Genomic DNA, 18,775 nt, shown 5'->3' with positions numbered 1-18,775 from the left:
TTCTTAATCCATGCTCTGGGTTTGAACAGTCCTTTCTCTGTCTTTTATTAAGTCTCATCTCGTGGCTTCCTCCATGTCTTTTTTGTTGGCTGCTCTTAATTTTTCCAGTCCTTCAATGTTTCCCTGCAAAATTCTAGTCTTGGTTTGCAGAACTAAAATAAACAATTTGTTCCACTGGCTTCCACTGATACCAAGATGACAGAATAGTCTGCTGCTTAAACCCAGAAATCTGAAATCAACATTGGAATGACAAAGCGCTTACTAGACATTTTAATTTTGTTGTTTCATGACATCTCAAGACCAGCACAGCTTGAATTAAACTCAATTATGTCCAGAGAGCTTTCTGTGGGGCCTTTGCTCCTTCTACCTGGAATGCTCTTTACCACCTTTCAAGATCCAGCTTTTCTATCACATGTTCTGTGACTCACTAAACCCATCACCCACCATAGAGGATCACTCCATTCTCGAAGTATTTCAATGTTCCGTATCTCTACAATGTGCCTATAAAATTTATTACACTGATTTAATCATAAAAAGGAAACATTTTTGTAGGGAAAGAGGATCATGCTAATTAGCCCAGGTTTGCCTTGAACTTGTAATCCTCCTGCCTCAGGTTACCAAGTAGCTGAGTATACAGCACCATGCCCAACAAAAGTAAGATCCCTGAAGCCAGGGATCATGTGCCAATCATTTCTAAATTTCCAGTAACTAACAGTAAACATTAGAGATGCTCAATAAACATTTATTAAAATGAATGGAAATCCTCAAGACACTCCGAACACTTAAATATAATTATCCCATTTCATGGATTAAGAAGCACAAGAATTCTACAGTCCCTTCATGTGCTTCTACAGTCCCTTCAAGGACATTCTTGATTCTACATTATACAATTCTGCCTTTTTTTTAAAAATATTTTTTTAGTTGTAGATGGACACAATACCTTTACTTATTCATTTATTTTCATATAGTGCAGTGCCTTATACGTGTGAGGCAAGTGTCCTACCACTGAGCTACAGCCCCAGCCCCCATTCTGCCTTTCAAAAACTGCCCTAGGGGGCTGGGGTTGTGGCTTAGCAGTAGAGTGTTCACCTACCACATGGGAGGCCCTGGGTTCAATCCTCAGCACCATATATATATAGAGAGAGAGAGGGAGAGAGAGAGAGAGGGAGAGAGAGAGAGAGGGAGAGAGAGGGAGAGAGAGGGAGAGAGAGGGAGAGAGAGGGAGAGAGAGAGAGAGAGAAAAGAGAAAGAAAGAAAGAAAGAAAGAAAGAAAGAAAGAAAGAAAGAAAGAAAGAAAGAAAGAAAGAAAGAAGAAAGAAAGAAAGAAAGGTATTGTGTCCGACCACAACTAAGAAAAAAAACAAACAAAACTGCCCCAAGGTTGAGGTTGTAGCTCAGTGGTAGAGCGCTTGCCTAGCAAGGTCTGAGGCACTGGGTTCAATTCTCAGCACCACATAAAAATAAATAAAGGCACTGTGTCTATCTACAACTAAAATAAATACATACAAAAGCTGCACTATCAGTTAAACAGTGGTGCATGCCTATAATCCTAGCAACTTGGGAAGCTGAGGGAGGAATGCAAGTTTGAGACCAGCTTCAGCAACTTATTGAGACCCTGTCTCAAAAATTTTAATCCCAGTTGACTCAGGAGGCTGAGGCAGGAGGATTTTGAGTTTAAAGCAAGCTGCTGCTCTAAGCAACTCAGTGAGACCCTATCTCTAAATAAAATACAAAATAGAGCTGGGGACATGGCTCAGTGGTTGAGTGCCTCTGAAGTTCAATCCCCTAAATAGATAGATAGATAGATAGATAGATAGATAGATAGATAGATAGATAGGGCTGGGGATATAGCACACAGTGATTAAGTGTCCCTAGGTTTGATCTCCAGTACCAAACAGATGAATAAGCAAAAAATAAAATAAAATTTTCATTATCAAACCTGTGGACCCAGCCACTAACAGCATTCAGGCAAGTTTGAGGTCAACAAGGGAGATTTAGTGAGATTCTGTCTCAAAATTAAAAAGGGCTACGAATGTGGCTCAAAGATAAAGCAATTGCCTAGTATACGTGAGGCTCTGGGTTTAATCACCAGAACCACCAGGAAAATAAATACCCCCACCACACACACACACTATTATTCAGCAACATAATTAAGACTGGAATTTAAGTAATTAGGCAACACACATTTTCCATGTGCACATACTGTATCAAAAATAAAGACTATCCTTTGCCCTCAACTAACCAAGAAAATAAACTATCATAAATTAAAACACAGTACAGTAAACAAGCTGTTAAAAAAAAAATGACGGGTGGGCTGAGGTTGTGGTTCAGAGGCAGAGTGCTTGCCTACATGTGTGAGGCACTGGGTTCAAATCTCAGCATCATATATAAATCAATCAATAAATAAAAGTCTTGTCAACAACTAAAATACTAAAAAAAAGAAAAGAAGGGGCCAGGTAAGGGCATGTACTTAGTAGGCTGTGGCATGAAGATCCTAAATTTGAGGCCAGCCTGGGTAATTTAGTGAGACTGTCTCAAAATAAAATGAATGATGAATGAGGCCCTGAGTTAAATCTCTAGTATCCCCAGCCCCCCAAAAAGTAAAGAAGCAAATTTGATTTTTTTTTAGTATTTATGTTTTAGGTATAGATGGACACAACACAATGCCTTTATTTTTATGTGGTGCTGAGGATAGAACCCAGGTCCCTGCCCGTGCTAGGCGAGCGCTCCACCGCTGAGCCACAATCCCAGCCCCAAATTTGATTCTTTTGTAAAGACTTTATATAATAAAATCTTTGATTAATTTGAATTAGAGTATTATTTACTACCTAAGAATAGTATTAGAGTACTATTAGTACCTTAATTAAAATAAAACAAATTACTATTTATCTAGATTAAAGATACCTAGGAGGAAAAAAAAAGATAATAAAACTGCATTACAAAACATTTTATGGTTTCAGTTTAAAGGTATTTAATAAATCTGTAATGTCACAGAATACTGGAAATGTTTCTGGGTTCTCTGCTATATATTCTTTAAGAATTATAGAAGTTGGGCAGGGCCCAGTAGCACACACCAGTAATCCCAGCAGCTAGAGAGGCCGAGGCAGGAAGATCGCAAGTTCAAAGCCAACCTCAGCAAAGGCAAGGCACTAAGCAATTCAGTGAGACCCTGTCTCTAAATAAAATGCAAAACAGGGCTAGGAATGTGGCTCAGTGGTCAAATGCCCTGAGTTCAATCCCCGATACAAAAAAAAAAAAAAAAAAAAATGTGCATACACACACACACACACACACAGAAGTCAATCAGGCTAGGGTTATGGCTCAGTGGTAGAGAACTTGCCTAGCACGTATGAGACACTGGGTTGGATCCTCAGCAGCACATGAAGATAAATAAAATAAAGGTTTGTGTCTATCTACAACTAAAAAGAAAAGATTAAAAAAAAAGAATTATAGAAGTCACCCCAATAATAATAAAAATAAAAATTATCCCTCTAGACCAAAGTCTTAACATCTAGATTTTCAGATAATGAAAGCACAGAAAAAACAAAGTAATTATTTAAGTAAATTAAAAAATACTTTCAAGGAACTGTACATCTTTAACAAGTTCATAAAACAAATAAGATGCTGACAAAATATGGCAGTAAAATTAAAAAGATCTTTTTAAAAATTATGAAGGTTTAAACCCTTCATAATTTATTAACTTCATAGTTTATTAACTATAATTTAATAATATTAAATTATAGTTAATACTTAACCATATGAAAATGGTTTATACATACCATTTTTATTTGCTGGTGAAAAAAAGTTGAAGACAGGAGAAAATATGGTCCCCAACAATGTAGTCCTTGGAGGACTGCCAGAGGAAGGATGTTCTTCTAATTTCCCATTTTGTTTTGCATGTTGATTTGTCATTTCATAACTACCAGCTTCTAAGAAAGAATAGAAAAAAAATGTCATAAACAGTGACTTTCAGAAATTACACATAAATCATTTTAAAAATAACTTTTCTCTCCTCAAATATTTGTGAAAACTAATTAACATTCAGGAATGATTAATAAAGAAATACTGAGGTAAATCATTCGTAAATTAAATAATCATAAAGTAACACTTTATTACTGTTAACATTTATTGAGTTTTTTTCAAAGTAAATTTAAATACAAAATTATACAAATCAAAAGGCTTCAAATTAATATAGTGTAACAGAAAATGAAAAAAATTCTTTGTAAGAAAGTAAACAAGTTATCAGTATCAAAAGCATGAAGGCAAGATTCTGTTTTTTATTACATTTTGGAATGCTGCCTACTTCATAAAACCTTCCCTCATATCTTTCTAAAGAATGACAGTTAAATCATTAGAGGCAACCTGGCCCTACTGAAGAAGGTCAAATACAGCTGTGTCAAAAATTACTTATTAGAGTTGGAGAGGTAGCTCAGTGGTAAAGCCTAGCAAGTACAAGGCCTTGGGATTCAATCCCCAGAATGACAAAAAGAAAAAAGAAAACAAAACATGAAATCTGAGCCATTTCAGAGTGGTTAGGAAGAATAATCTTATAAGTAAAATTCTTACTTATAAGATTGTAAGAATAATCTTATAAGTAAGAATAATCTTATAAGTTATAAAAAAAAAATAAAATGAAAAGTTTTGACTTTGACTTATCCTCCACAATGTTACCTTTTTGATATAGATTTAAAAACAAAACAAAACAACAACAACAAAGACTTGTTTCTCTCATTCCTTTTTTTTTTTTTCTGATTTGGTACCAGGGATTGAACTCACGGGCCCTCAACTACTGAGCCACATCCCCAACCCTATTTTTGTATTTTATTTAGAGACCGTCTCACTGACTTGCTTAGTGCCTTGCTTTTGCTGAGGCTGGCTTTGAACTTTCGATCCTCCTGCCTCAGCCTCCCGAGCTGCTGGGATTACAGGCCTGTGCCACCGCAACCAGCTTCACTCATTATTCATTATTTTTTTAAAATTACGTATGTATGTATTTAGGTGATACTGGGGATTTAACCCAGGGGTACTGTACCACTGAGCTATACATTCATTCATTAGTAGTAGGGATTGAACCCAGCCAGCGGTACTCTAATACTAGGCTGCATCCCTACCCCTTTTTAATATTTTATTTTGAGACAAGGTCTTGCCCAGTTGCCCAGGCTGGCCTTCAATTTGTGATCCTCCTGCTTCAGTCTCTTAAGTCACTGGGATTATAGTGTACACTACCACACCCAGCTTAACTTGTTTATCCCTCTTTCTTCTCCTCTCTGTCCTAAGTGTCCTTTTCTCCATATTGATCTCTTTAAACAATAAATACACATTACTGCACTGAGGGAATGAGGAAAGAACTGTTATTGCTCTTGTGTGTAAAACAGTTTTAGTTAGCTTGGTGAGGTGGTGCATGCCTACAACCCAGATACTGGCAAGGAGGCAGTTCTGAAGCAGGAGTTCATATATTCCAGGTCAGCCTCAGCAACTTAGAGGAACTCCATCTCAAAATACAAAATGCAAAGGACTGGAAATGTAGCTCAGTGGTAGGGCATCCCTGGATTCAATTCCCAGTACTAGAGGAACAAGAGAGTTTTAGAGCACCTCATGCTCTAAAATACTGTTCTTTATAGCTTTCTCTGCTTGTCCTTATTGTTCTTCCTATTGATTGTGAGGAACTTCTCAGCTATACAATAAGATATTGACAGGATGTATCAATAGCTGTATTACTGATATTTGGGCCTGATAATTCTTTATTGTGAGGGGCTTTACTGCATTGTAGAATGTTTAGTAACATATCTGACATCTAACTGGTAGATGATTGTTGCAACCCCTCCACAGGTGGTGACAATTGTGAAGGATTCCAGATAGTGACAAATGTCCCATAGAAGCAAAACTACCCCTAATTGAGAAATGCTAGTCTAAATGATCTAAGTACCCTCTGAGCTCATAAGTAGCATGATCCAGAAACAAACTTTTTGTACAAGTTTCAGTTATATTAAGTCACAATTATTACTGCTTTCAGAAATCAACTTATTAGAAGTAAAAAATGTTGATTCTTGGGGCTGCGGTTGTGGCTCAGTGGTAGAGGGTTGCCTAGCACATATGAGGCACTTGGTTTGATTCTCAGCACCACATAAATAAAGAAAGAAAGAAAGAAAGAAAGAAAGAAAGAAAGAAAGAAAGAAAGAAAGAAAGAAAGAAAGAAAGAAAGGTTATCACGTTCACATGCAACTAAAAAAAATTTTTTTTTAATGTTGATTCTTATACACTTTTTTTTTTTTTTTCTGGATGCTGGGACTTGAACCCAGGGCCTCTGGCATGCTAGGCAAGCACTTCACCACTAAGATACATCTCCAACCCCAATCCATATACATTTTTTTATGCTAAGTAGTATAAAGCTAATTATTCTGCCTTTATTTAATTCATCAAAGTAAAATATTTTAGAAAGATATATTTTCATTTCACTTCATGCTACTAATACTGAACACAAAAAAAGATTACAAAAATAAGGAAAAATTTACTCAAAGTAGATTTTTAAAACAGACAAGGAACATGTCAAATAAGATCTCTGCTTACACCTAAATTAAACAGTATCTAAATATTAACAAACCTCCATTTACTTGACTTTTCCGTCTTACTCGAGATATCTGTTTGTTAGGCTTTTCTCCTGTTCTTGGTGATGATGTGATCAAATTATTATCTATATCACGTTCAATTCTACTCCGCTTTGAAGGATTTTCTCTCTCTTCCTTAAGACAAGAGGAAAAAAATATGCACTGAGCACAATTATTCTGTCTTACAGGTTATACTTAAAAAATGATAAAATATGGTATAATATTCTTTATCCTGGAGAAACAAAATGCAATTAGTAGCAAAGAGTGGCAAAAATGGAAAAAATTTTAGTGTTCTAAGAATATTAATGCAGTTAGAGTACACAAATATAATTAGAACCTTTCTCAAGGCTCACCTAAATTTTCCATGCTATGGAAATAATGAACTGTACAGTGTGCTCTGAATTTTCAGCCAATTTCCCCTTATTTTTAGAACTGTTTTAAAGAACAGAGATCATTTCCTTGAGCACTCGGGAAAGATAGGAGAGGGAGCCTCATTGAACTTGCTGGCCTGCCACTACCACATCTCTACTGTTTACCTCAATTATTTAAATGGCCAAATTAACACCAAGGAATCTACTCCTTAGCAAGAAGCTCTACCTTATTTAGGGCAAGTTCCCATGACAAATTTATACTATGCTTGCAGTATAATTGACTTAAATAATATACTTATGAGCATTAGCCTGATTTATTTTTCTCCATTTATTTATTAGTTTTTGCAATGCTGGGGATAAAACTCAGGGCAGTACACTTGCTAAACAAGCATCAACAGCTAAATCACTTCCACCCCTATTTTTCACCATTTATACATCTTTTTCTGTTTTGAGAATTTTTCCAGTCATTCACTAAACAAATCATTGTATTGTAATATTGCCCATGATGATTTAATTAACTACCTAAAATCATTTGATAAGGATTAGAATTTCAAATTTACATATTCTATATAATTAATACACATCAACATTTGTAACTGGAAGAACTTCTCTACTTTTTTGGTGGGGGGGGGGGTACGACCGGGGACTGAACTCAGGGGCACTCAACCACTGAGCCATAACCCCAGCCCTATTTTACATTTTATTTAGAGACTCTAACTGAGTTACTTTACACCTCACTTTTGCTGAGGCTGGCTTTGAACTCGTGATCCTCCTATCTCAGTCTCCCTAGCCACTGGGATTACAGATGTGAGCCACCATACCCGGAACTTCTCTTCTTTCTTATAACACAGTAACTAATAAAATACACTACTATGCATGTTCCTTCTCTTCTTTTTTCTTCTTGTGGTACTGGAGATTGAACCCAGAAACCCTCTTGTCATTGAGATACATCCTAAGACAAGGTCTCACTCAATTGCTGAGGCTGGCCTTGAACTTGCCATTCTCTTGTCTCTGGCTCCCAAGTCACTAGGATTACAGGTGTGCACCATCAAGCCCAGCCTACTATACTTTCTGAAGGCTGAATATTGTTGAATTATTTCTGAAATAAGCTTGGTATTGTTAGTGGTAAAATTTATAATTTCATTTTTGGGTCAAAAAAGAAAAAATATATTACTGCAAATATCATTCAATATGGAATTTTCCTTTTACTCAGCAATTTATCTTAATTTTAGGTCGCTCGATCAAAACAATATGGCATTACAAAAAAATAATGATGATGCCTCAGTAATCCATAACAAAATTCTTCAATGTTTTACCATTTGTTATTTTACTGTATTTTAAAATGATTAACGTGAAGTCTCATATCTCAAACATAGGATTTCCATTATCAGAAAATATATGTCTTTATAAAGTCCTTTAAGAACAGAACTATTGCAGCAAAGTTTAAATTACACTAAGCTCTAGTTTCCCATGAAGTAGTTTCTCAGTACAGCTGCTATAAAACAAATGTTACATAGATTCTTGAAAACCCTGCACTGATACAATGATAAAGATAACAAGACTTGTGGGGGAAAAAATGTGTCTTACAGGGGATAGAATATGTTGGAGCACATTACTTAAGGCTCCTGTACATTTGTAACCACAGCACTAATAAAAACACTGATTGGGACTTTCAGCGATAACTTGGACACTACTCTCACCCTCAGGTAGCTAAGAGTAGCTGGAATGTTACCTCAGGGTACAATTTTAAAAATGATGAAGTGGAAACAAGGGCTTACAGGACTTGAACAGTAAAGCCTTAAGCCAGTAGGGCTTCTATTAAGATGGGCACAAAAGGAAATACACATTGCCATTTTGGAAGAGTTCTTGTACACCTCTGGGGAGAGAGCACCCAATGTAGATTATCATTTTAACTTTAATAAAGCAAAGAAAAGCAAAAATACCAGTGAAAGGGTATTTGCTTATGCAGTAGATGAACGGAAAGTTTCTTGTTCCTTGATGAATTATAAAATTCAATTCCCATTATTCAGAACCCTCTGTCTAGTTCAAAGGAGAATTATATATAAACCAACATAGTATCCATGTTATACTGATAAAGTTCTCCCATTTAACAATAGTGTATAAACTAACTGATGTTGCAGAGGTTACATATATTGTAACAGAACAGACTTTACTGGGTTCAACTGAGAACACATTTGAATACTTTAGCTTATATCTAAAAAGAATCAGAAAGTCAAGACTAAAATTCTGCAGTCTGACAGTCTTACTCTTCAGAACAATGCATTCAAATGTCTGATGATCCAATTCTGAAAGACAATTTGTAAGCCAAGCTTTTTTGAACATTCAGGTAGTCATATGTTGCATTTCAGTCAGTGATAAACTGTATATATGACAGTGGTTCCATAAGATTATAACAACTGAGCTGATGTAGTGGTCTAACCCTTTACTTATGCATTTGTGCAAATGCCATTATAAATAAATCTATGGAGCTGCCTGTCATATAGTATAGGACATACACTTATATGTAAGTGCATAATACTTGTAAATGATAATAAATAACTATTGCTGGTTTATTTATTATGATATATTTTATCATTTTAGAGTATATTCCTTCTACTTATAAAAAAGATTACTTTTATAAAGAAAACAAAAGGATTACTATAAAATGACATGCCCTACTGCACAAGCAGCTAGCTCTCATATTTTGTACTTACCACCCCTCTTTTTTTTTTTTTTGTAGTGCTGCGTAATAGGCAAGAACTCTAGTCACTGATCTATATCCTCAGCCCCTTACCATCTCTCTTAACTACATTAAGAAGACGTGTCAAGTGACAGAAATAAAACATCTAGATTTGTGTAAGTATTCTCTTAGCATTCACATGACAAAATCGGTTCACACCACAATTCCTAAAACTACACAACCTTCTAAAAATTCAACGAGTGCCTATATATAATTAGGGGACATACTTACTCCTTTAAGAAAAAACAGAAGGTAAAGTGGGAGAAAATAGAAATAATATACACCAGATAGAAAACAGCAGTTCCTAAAGAAGAAAACCAAAGCAAAAACATGGCAATAAAACAATTTTTTTTATTCCAACAAAAAAGATTTTGCAATTCAAAATTTTTCTTAGTTTTTGACAAATAAAAAAGTAAGATGTACAACATGTTTTGAAATATGCAAACAATGTGAAATGACTACATCAAGCTAAGTAATGTATGCAGTACCTAACATATGTAACTTTTTTTGTGTATATATGACCACTGTATATATGACAGTGGTGAGAACACTAATCTAATCTAAGCAATTGTCAAGAATATAATATCCAGGGCTGGGGATGTGGATCAAGCGGTAGCACGCTTGCCTGCCCAGGTTCGATCCTCAGCACCACATACAAACAAAGATGTTGTATCCGCTGAAAACTAAAAAATAAATATTAAAAAATCCTCTCTCTCTCTCTCTTAAAAAAAAAAAAGAATATAATATCCAATGCCTGGCACAGGAACAAGTCTGCAATCCAAGTGATTTGGGAGCTGAGGCAGGAAGATCACAAGTTCAAGGCCAGCTTCAGAAACTTTGTGAGACCCTGTCTCAAAATAAATTAAAAGGGCAGGGAATGTAGCTGAGGGATGAAATGCCCATACCCAGTACTACAAGGGGGATGGAGGGCAGTTTGCATTATTATTATGGTTATTATGCTAGACAACAGAGGTCTTGAAATAACTATTCCTCCTACCTGAAATATTGTTTATAAGCCATCCTCGTGTGTATAAAGATGGGTCTCCTTGTAGGGCTTTGTGTGTATGGTACTGGGGATTGAAACCAGGAGTACTGTAACACTAAGGCCCAGCCTCAGCACTGTATGTTTTAAGATGGCCTCATCAAATTGTCCCAGTTTGGTGTGTACACACACACACACACACACACACACACACTGGCTCAGCCTCCCAAGTAGCTGGGATTACAGGTGTGTTATTTTTATGTGGTGCTGAGGATGAACCCAGGGTCTCGCATGTGCTAACACACCTGACCTCATTGTAGCTTTGATATGTATTTCCCTAATAACTTATAACATCATACATCCTTCTATACACTTGTTAGCCATTTTGTACACCTTCAGAGATTTCTGTTCAAGTCCTTTGTCTGTTTTTTTCAAACAGGGTTGTTTTTGCACTCTTTGACCAAAATCACAAATTAAAAAAAAAAAAAGATTTCAAAGTACACATTGAAAGAGCACACTGTTTACCAAAAAAAAAAAAAAAAAAAATCTAAAATCAATAGAATTTAGAGAAAAATGTAAAATTTAACTCATTTATAAAGAGCAAGAAATTCAGTTATCATCAAGAATGAGAATACTTTTTGCATCAGAATAAAATGGAATAAAATTGAAAATAATCTAGAGAATAAAATGTGAGCCAAGGATTTTTTTATTCAGCAAAACTGATCTGTAATCATAAAGGCAATGTTATTAACGTGTACAAACAGATCTTGAACTGGGGTGGTGACAAAACTAAGAGCAACTTGGGAATTGGGTAAAGTTCAGGTGTTCGAACTTTTGGGAAACACAGTGAGACCTTATGTCAAACTGTCTTCAACTTTTTTATAAGCAACATAATCCTGACCCCCCAAATTAAAAAATACTACAAATCAAGATAATTACAGATCAAAATTCCTCTTGAACACATATAAAAATCCGACATTATGTGTGTGGGGGGAGAATCTCACTGAATCAATACTAACAAACAAGCTATGGTTTCTGTTAAAAAAAACTTAATGCGCTACTCAAAATTACTCAGTGGTGGAGCGCTCACCTAGCACATTTGAGACCCTGGGTTTGATCCTCAGCACCACATAAAAATAAAATAAATAAAGGAAAGGTATTGTGCCCAACTACAACTAAAAAATAAATATTAAAAAAAAGAATGAAGGAGGAAAATCTTAAGGCTATGACAAAACATGATAAAAACTCCTTGAAGCTGGGCACGGAGGCACATGCCTATAGTCCCAGTGACTCAGGAGGCTGAGGCAGGAAAATCACAAGTTCAAAGGTAGCCTCAGCAACGTAGCAAATCCTAAGCAACTTAGTGAGACCCTGTCTCAAAATAAGAAAAATGAAAATGGCTGGGGATATAGCTCTGTGGTTAAGCTTCCCTGGCTTCAGTCCCTGTTACCAAAAAAAAAAAAAAAAGTAAACTGGGCATGGTGATGCATGCCTGTATTGCCAACTACTTAGGAGGGAGATTAAGACAGGACAATCACAAGTCTTGGCAACTTAAGACTCGATCCAAAATTTAAAAATGAAAAGGGCTGGGGATGTACTTCAGTGGTAAATTGATAGACAGGTAGTGTAGCAAAGTGGAGACTGAACCCACTGGGTACCAGAAAAAGAAAACCCACATTAGTATAGGTATAAAGATGGATATAGTTCAGAATGCATTTCAGAAAGAGATCTACATATACAGCTTTTAACTTTCACAAAAGTTATCAATCTAATGTGGAAAGGCAAGTCTCAACAAATGTTGCTTAATTATAAACCTACTTTTCCTTCCCCATTTATTAATTAACTTACTTATCTATGTATTTATTACAGTCCCAAGGGTTACTTCATTTTAGAGGATACTGCCCAAGCCCTAGAATGAGACATTTCTTCAAGAAGTCTAAAACCTTAGTTCTTTTTACTGAAGTATACTAGAAACCTAAAACAGGGTACTAGTTTCGTACAGTTCAGGGCTATTTTGTGTATGGGGAAGAAGAAGAATGAATTTTAAAATAAAATTGTTTCTTCTATTAAACTAGTCACCTGAGCTTATTTTTCTTCATTCCATAATTAGTAAATTAATCCAGTTATTAAAAAATCCCTCTGTTGGGGCTGGGGATGTGGCTAAAGCGGTAATGCGCTCACCTGGCATGCGCAGGGCACTGGGTTCAATCCTCAGCTCCACATAAAATAAAATAAAGATTTTGTGTCCACCGAAAACTGAAAAATAAATGTTAAAAAAAAAATCTCTCTCTCTCAAAAAAAAAAATCCCTGTTGCTGGGCTCAGTGGTAAATGCCTGTAATCCCAGCAGCTCAGGAGGCTAAGGCAGAAGGATACCAAGTTCAAAGCCAGCCTCAGCAACTTAGTGAGGCACTTATCAACTCAGCAAAACCCTTTCTCTAAATTTAAAAAAAAAAAAATCTTTTTTAAGGGGGTTGGGGATGTAGCTCAGTAGTTAAGTGCCCCTGGGTTCAATTCCTGGTAAAGAGGGAAAATACATCTGTTAAAAAAAAGAGAGAGAGAGAGAGAGAACTGCTTATAAGAAAGAACAAGTAGTGGGGCTGGGGTTGTGGCTCAGTGGTAAAGCGTTTGCCTTGCATGTGTGAGGCACTGGGTTCAATCCTCAGCAACACATAACAATAAATAAACAAAATAAAGGTATTGTGTCCATCTATAACTAAAATAAATAAATAAATATATAGATATATGAACAAGTTGAATTTATTTTGGGTACTAAGAAGGAAAACCAAATAAAACTATGATGTTTGGCAATATATAGGCTAAGGAGTAAGAACAAAAGTTTTCACCTAATCTTTGCTCCAGAAAGAAAAATACACTTCTGGCTTTTTGTTTGTTTGGCACAAGGGACTGAAACCAAGGGCATTTACCACTAAGCCACATCCCCAGCCCTTTTTATTTTTTGTTTTGGGATGGGGCCTCACTAAGTTGCTGAGGCTGACTTTGAACATGTGGTCCTCCTGCCATAGCCTCCAGAGATGCTGGGATTACAGGCTTGCACCACCATGCCTTGTCCTACACTTCTGATCTTTAAGATACGTAGTATGTGATATACAGCCACTACAAACTAATATATACGCCTTATATCCATAAATGAACAACACCTCTTGTTTAGATTACCTGAATACTCTCATAGCTAATTTATGGCCAAGTTAGAACTAGAATACAGATATAAACTAATTGACAATATAAAAAGAGGAAAACACCAAGAACACCAATAGCTATGTGATCCTAGAAATCATAATAAAGAACAACAAATAAAGTGGGCTAATAACACAGGTAAGCAAGTTTCTAAAACATTCACCAGAGGCATAAAAGCAAAGTAAAATATCTCAGAAAGGAACACAGCTCAAAAGAGAAAGCAAAGAAGTTTGTCTATATTTCAAGTCTACTCACATAGCTGTGAAAATCCAAAAGGAAAGAAAAAGAATGGTGCATGGTTATAATTCCGGCAACTCAGGAGGCTGAGGTAGGAGTAGTGCAAGTTTAAGACCAACCTCAGCAACTTAGCAAGATCCTAAGTAATTTAACAAGACCCTATCTCAAAATAAAAAAACAAAATAAAAGGGGGTTGGGGGTGTGGCTCGGTGGTTAAGTGCCTCTGGATTTAATTCCCAGTACTGAAAAACAAATGAACAAAAAAATAAAAGAAGAAGAAAAAGGAATGGTACTAAGAAAATAAAAGTAGCAGCATAGGAAATTGTCTCACTTTGGGTTTGAAAGGGACACTTATAGAAATAAGAGCAGTAGTCCATCATCTAGAGAGAAAGATTAAGGGAGTAGTAAATGGTGATATAGGTACAAAATACTACATGAAAAACTTGCTATAAAAAATTAGGTTCAGGGCTGGGGATGTGGCTCAAGCGGTAGCGTGCTCGCCTGGCAAGCGTGCGCCCCGGGTTCGATCCTCAGCACCACATACAAAGATGTTGTGTCCGCCGAAAACAAAAAGAAAAATAAATATTTTTTTAAAAATTAGGTTCAATTTTGAGCTGATAACAATACAAATAAATGACAAAGTGGGCAGCACAAGAAGACCCAACTTTTATTTACCTACACCCAAGAATAATCTTCACACTAGAAATTTACTATCCTTACATAAATTAGATTTTGTACTATAAATACAATAGCTACTTTCAGACAGAATGATGAAAAAAAGGTACAGGTTTTTAAAATACTATATATTGAATATTATATAGGGGATTGAATCCAGGGATGCTTTACCACTGAGCTACACCTCCTACATCCCAATTCTTTTTATTTTTCACTTTGAAAAAAGATCTCACTAAGATGCTGAGACTGGCCTTAAACTCAAGATGTTCCTGCCTCAGCCTCCCAAATCATGGGATTGTAGGTATATACCACCACCCCTGGCTTTAATTTCTTTAATCTGGAACAAGGTATCTCCAAGTTGCCTAGGCTAGCCTTTAACTTGGGATCCTCCTGCCTTAGCCTACAGAGTTGCTGGAATTATAGGCACACCCCACCCATGCCCAGCTCCTCCATGATATTTTAAAGCAATGGATATACTATACGTTTGTTTATATATGATAGGCTCTTTGCAGCACCACAAACAATTGTAATATCTCCCCTACTGCCAAGAATCAATTTTCACTCACCCAGGGGCAATCTGCTGCCCCCCCCTCCATCTAAGAAATACAGGCTATAGAAAATGGAAGGATCCTTCTGCCTTTGACGTCTCTTATCTCCTTATCTTGGCAACTAAAATGGAGGTCCTGGGTTTTTGTTTTTAATTTTTTGTAGTTGCAAATGGACAGAATGCCTTTATTTTTGTTTATTTTTATGTGGTGCTAGGGATCGAACCCAGTACCTCACACATGCCACGCAAGTGCTCTGCTGCTGAGCTACAGTCCCAGCTCGAGGTTCTGGGATTTTTAAAACTATACTTTCATTTCTCCTCCATTATGCATCCTCTTCTAACACACTGTTAAACAAACCCTGGGTCACTGAATGATTTCTCCAATGTCTTCCCTGGCAGCAACTGGAGGTAGAACTAGTTAATGCAAAATAGGGAGGTTCCTAACCAGAGCCTGGTGGCCCTTGACCCTTCTCCCTAACAAATGTGAATTGCCTGCCAAGGCTAGGTACACAGCAGGTGCTCAATTAAATTGCAATTGTATAAATATCCTCCTAAGCCATAAGATTATAAGTTTAGGGGTGGAGGGCAGGTGTTGGTGGTGGTAGTGGTAGAAAAACTGGGAGACTCCCTGAGCTGGGAGAGTCATGTATGCTTGGCAAAGATTAGGGAAAGCTGTGCATGGTTTTGTTCAGACCTGGTTATTAAAAGTAACTCTGAAAAATAAGCAAACAAATAAAATACTAGTACTGTCACTTAACTGGGGGTGCAGTAATGCATAATACTTAATATACACTCTAAAACAGGGCTAATTAGCTTCCAGCATTGCCACCTAAAGCTAAATGTTATTTGAAACTAACAAAAGAAAGTGTCAGAAAGACAAAACTTTTACAATAAAACAAAAATAAAAATCTTATACAAACATAGACTATAAATCTTGACCAATGGTTTAGTTATTATGCTCCATTAATTCTATTACAACAAAATCTACCACTATGAATAAGTCAACACAGTATTTATTTTCTATTGCTCAAAATAAGCAGCTTACGTTATAATAAATTTTTTTTTGAGTGGGGGGTGGGGCAGAGATTAAATCCAGGGATGTTTAAACACTGAACCATCTTCCCAGCCTTTCTAATTTTTCATTTTGTGACAGGGTCTTGCCAAGGCTTAGGGCATTGATAAACAGCTGTCCTCAAACTCGTAATCCTCCTGCCTCAGCCTCCAGAGTCACTGGGATTACAGATGCGTGCCATCCACACCCAGTTCATAATAAAACATACATCATACAAATTTAATTGTACCAAGAAAGAACACAAAAGTAGCATGTAATCTATATATAATGAATGATAACACTGTACCTTTATTATACATTAAAGTTTGTCAAACTGCTTTTCAACCTTGTTGTAAAATCTAACCTGAAAATAGTAGTGACTGATTGATGATATTGGGGATTGAACTGAGGGATGCTCTACCACTAAGCTCTCTTTTTTGTTTTTTATTTTGAGACAGTGTCTCATTAAACTTCTGAGGCTGGCCTTGGATTTGCAATCCTCCTGCCTCAGCCTCCTGAGTGACTGGAATTACTGGTGTGCGCCACTGCACCCCAACTAACCTAAAATAATGCTAAAACAAAGTAGTTACTATTACTCCCATATTACTATCCTCCTGAAACCCAGAAGGAAAAATGACTCTCCTTAGGTCACTAAAATTGGCCTACAATATGAATCTGGAGCATGACTTCGGGTTGGTTTCCATTCTTTTTAAAAAAATAATTTTGTCTTCAATGAAGTAATACATTTCCATTGTGCAAATGTTAGAATTCAGGTAGATAAATCATTTTCCTAATTAGTGAATAATATTAACAAGAAACTTACTATTCTCTGAAATGAAAGACAATGGAAGTAAAGGAAATAATTTAAGCCAGGCACAGTGAAATAGGCCTGTAATCTCAGCTACTGGGGAGGCTAAGGCAGGAGGATTATAAATTCAAGGCTGCCCTGGCCAATTTAGCCAGACCCTGCCTCAACATAAAAAAATGAGGGCTGGAGATGTAACTCAGTAGTAGAGCACCCCTGGATTCAATCTCCAACTGAGAGGTGCAGAAGAGAAAGATAAAAAATACAGGAAGAAGAAGGGAAGAGAGAAAGACAAGAATAAGGAAATTTTTTCTTTTGTTTCCCATAATGACGAAGGCAAAGTGGGTGACTAGATCAATGGACTAAATAATGTTCATCTTCAACTTCCATTAAATATTTTGTATGTGATAATCTAGGTAAAATAATACTAAAATGCAGATATCCCCTTAAAACAGACTCAATCAGTATCAATATCTCATTTATATATGCTTAGAGGAACAACCTAAACATCACCTCTTTTTAATGTAAGTATAAGGCAAAACCATTACCTTGGGTGTGCTTCCTTTAATGAATTTTTTAATAGAAGACAATAGGCCGGTTTCATTCTTCGGTGGTTTTTCTCCTCCTGATGGCAGCCCATCATCAACCTCTGAATATTTCCTTTTTGCTCTGGCAGTGCGTTGTGTTTGGATTTGATTTGACTGCTGAGAAGCTTTCCGTGTTCTCAGCCTCATCTTTTATGGGTGCCACATGTAAAACTGTAAGAAAAATAATAACAAAGGTTATTAAAATTAAAACCTAGTATATGCAAATATGCCCAACTTACATAATAAAAATCTCTTGATTTAAAATAAATTCATAAAATAAAGAAAAAAAAGTCCAGTTCTCTAAGCAGATTTAATCATTATGCTACCTCTGCTCATGCCAAGATTGCCATTTGTTTAATCGTTCATTTATTCTACAAATATTTATTGAGCACTTAACCACATGTGAAGCACTGGGCTAGGTAAACAGCGATAAGGTAATGAGCTAGGTAGAGAAGAGTTTGCCTTTCTTAACTTACAATGCAGTGGGAAAACCATTATTCAATGAATGAGTTAATTCCATGAACACAATTCCAATAATCAATAATTATACAAGTATAAATAGGAGCAGATGGATCATTTTGAGATTCTAATCTTAACACATATAACAATACTTTAAAAACTATGTTCATGAGCTAGGGACGTGGCTCAGTTGCAGAGTACTTGCCTAGCACTGATTGAGGCCCTGGGTTTAATCCCCAACACAATAACAAAAATGCCTAATACCAGCAACCTGGAAATCTGAGGCAGGAGGATGCCAAGTTCAAGGCCAGCATGAACAATGTGGTTAAGAACCTGTTTCAAAGTAAAAAAAATAAAAAGGGTTGAGGATGTAATAGCTCAATGGTTGAGCATACCTGGGTTCAACCCCCAGTACCACCACTACCCACTAAAAAAAGGGCAACCCCTATCAAATCTCTTGTCACCTTGGAGGAGCTCTGTCTCTCTTATTCTCATTTGAATAAATGCTACACTCTTTTA

General features: G+C 36.3%; 1 protein-coding gene across 2 annotated transcripts in view; it reads right to left on the bottom strand.

Annotated features, from left to right (window-relative positions):
• The window catches only part of Ctdspl2 (CTD small phosphatase like 2), an 82,985-nt gene that overhangs the window by 35,153 nt on the left and 29,057 nt on the right, over nucleotides 1–18,775 (bottom strand). For both annotated transcript variants that reach the window (XM_026390291.2, XM_077799430.1), the window contains exons 2-4: nucleotides 17,759–17,968; nucleotides 6,602–6,740; nucleotides 3,780–3,929 (exon numbers count right to left, since the gene is read on the bottom strand). In XM_026390291.2, the coding sequence (XP_026246076.1) occupies nucleotides 3,780–3,929; nucleotides 6,602–6,740; nucleotides 17,759–17,944 (475 nt within the window). In that variant the 5' untranslated portion in view covers nucleotides 17,945–17,968. The remainder of the gene's footprint in view (nucleotides 1–3,779; nucleotides 3,930–6,601; nucleotides 6,741–17,758; nucleotides 17,969–18,775) is intronic.

The sequence above is a fragment of the Urocitellus parryii genome, chromosome 6 (genome assembly GCF_045843805.1).
Source record: "Urocitellus parryii isolate mUroPar1 chromosome 6, mUroPar1.hap1, whole genome shotgun sequence".
NCBI lineage: Eukaryota > Metazoa > Chordata > Mammalia > Rodentia > Sciuridae > Urocitellus > Urocitellus parryii.
This window is presented reverse-complemented; position numbering and strand designations above follow the sequence as displayed.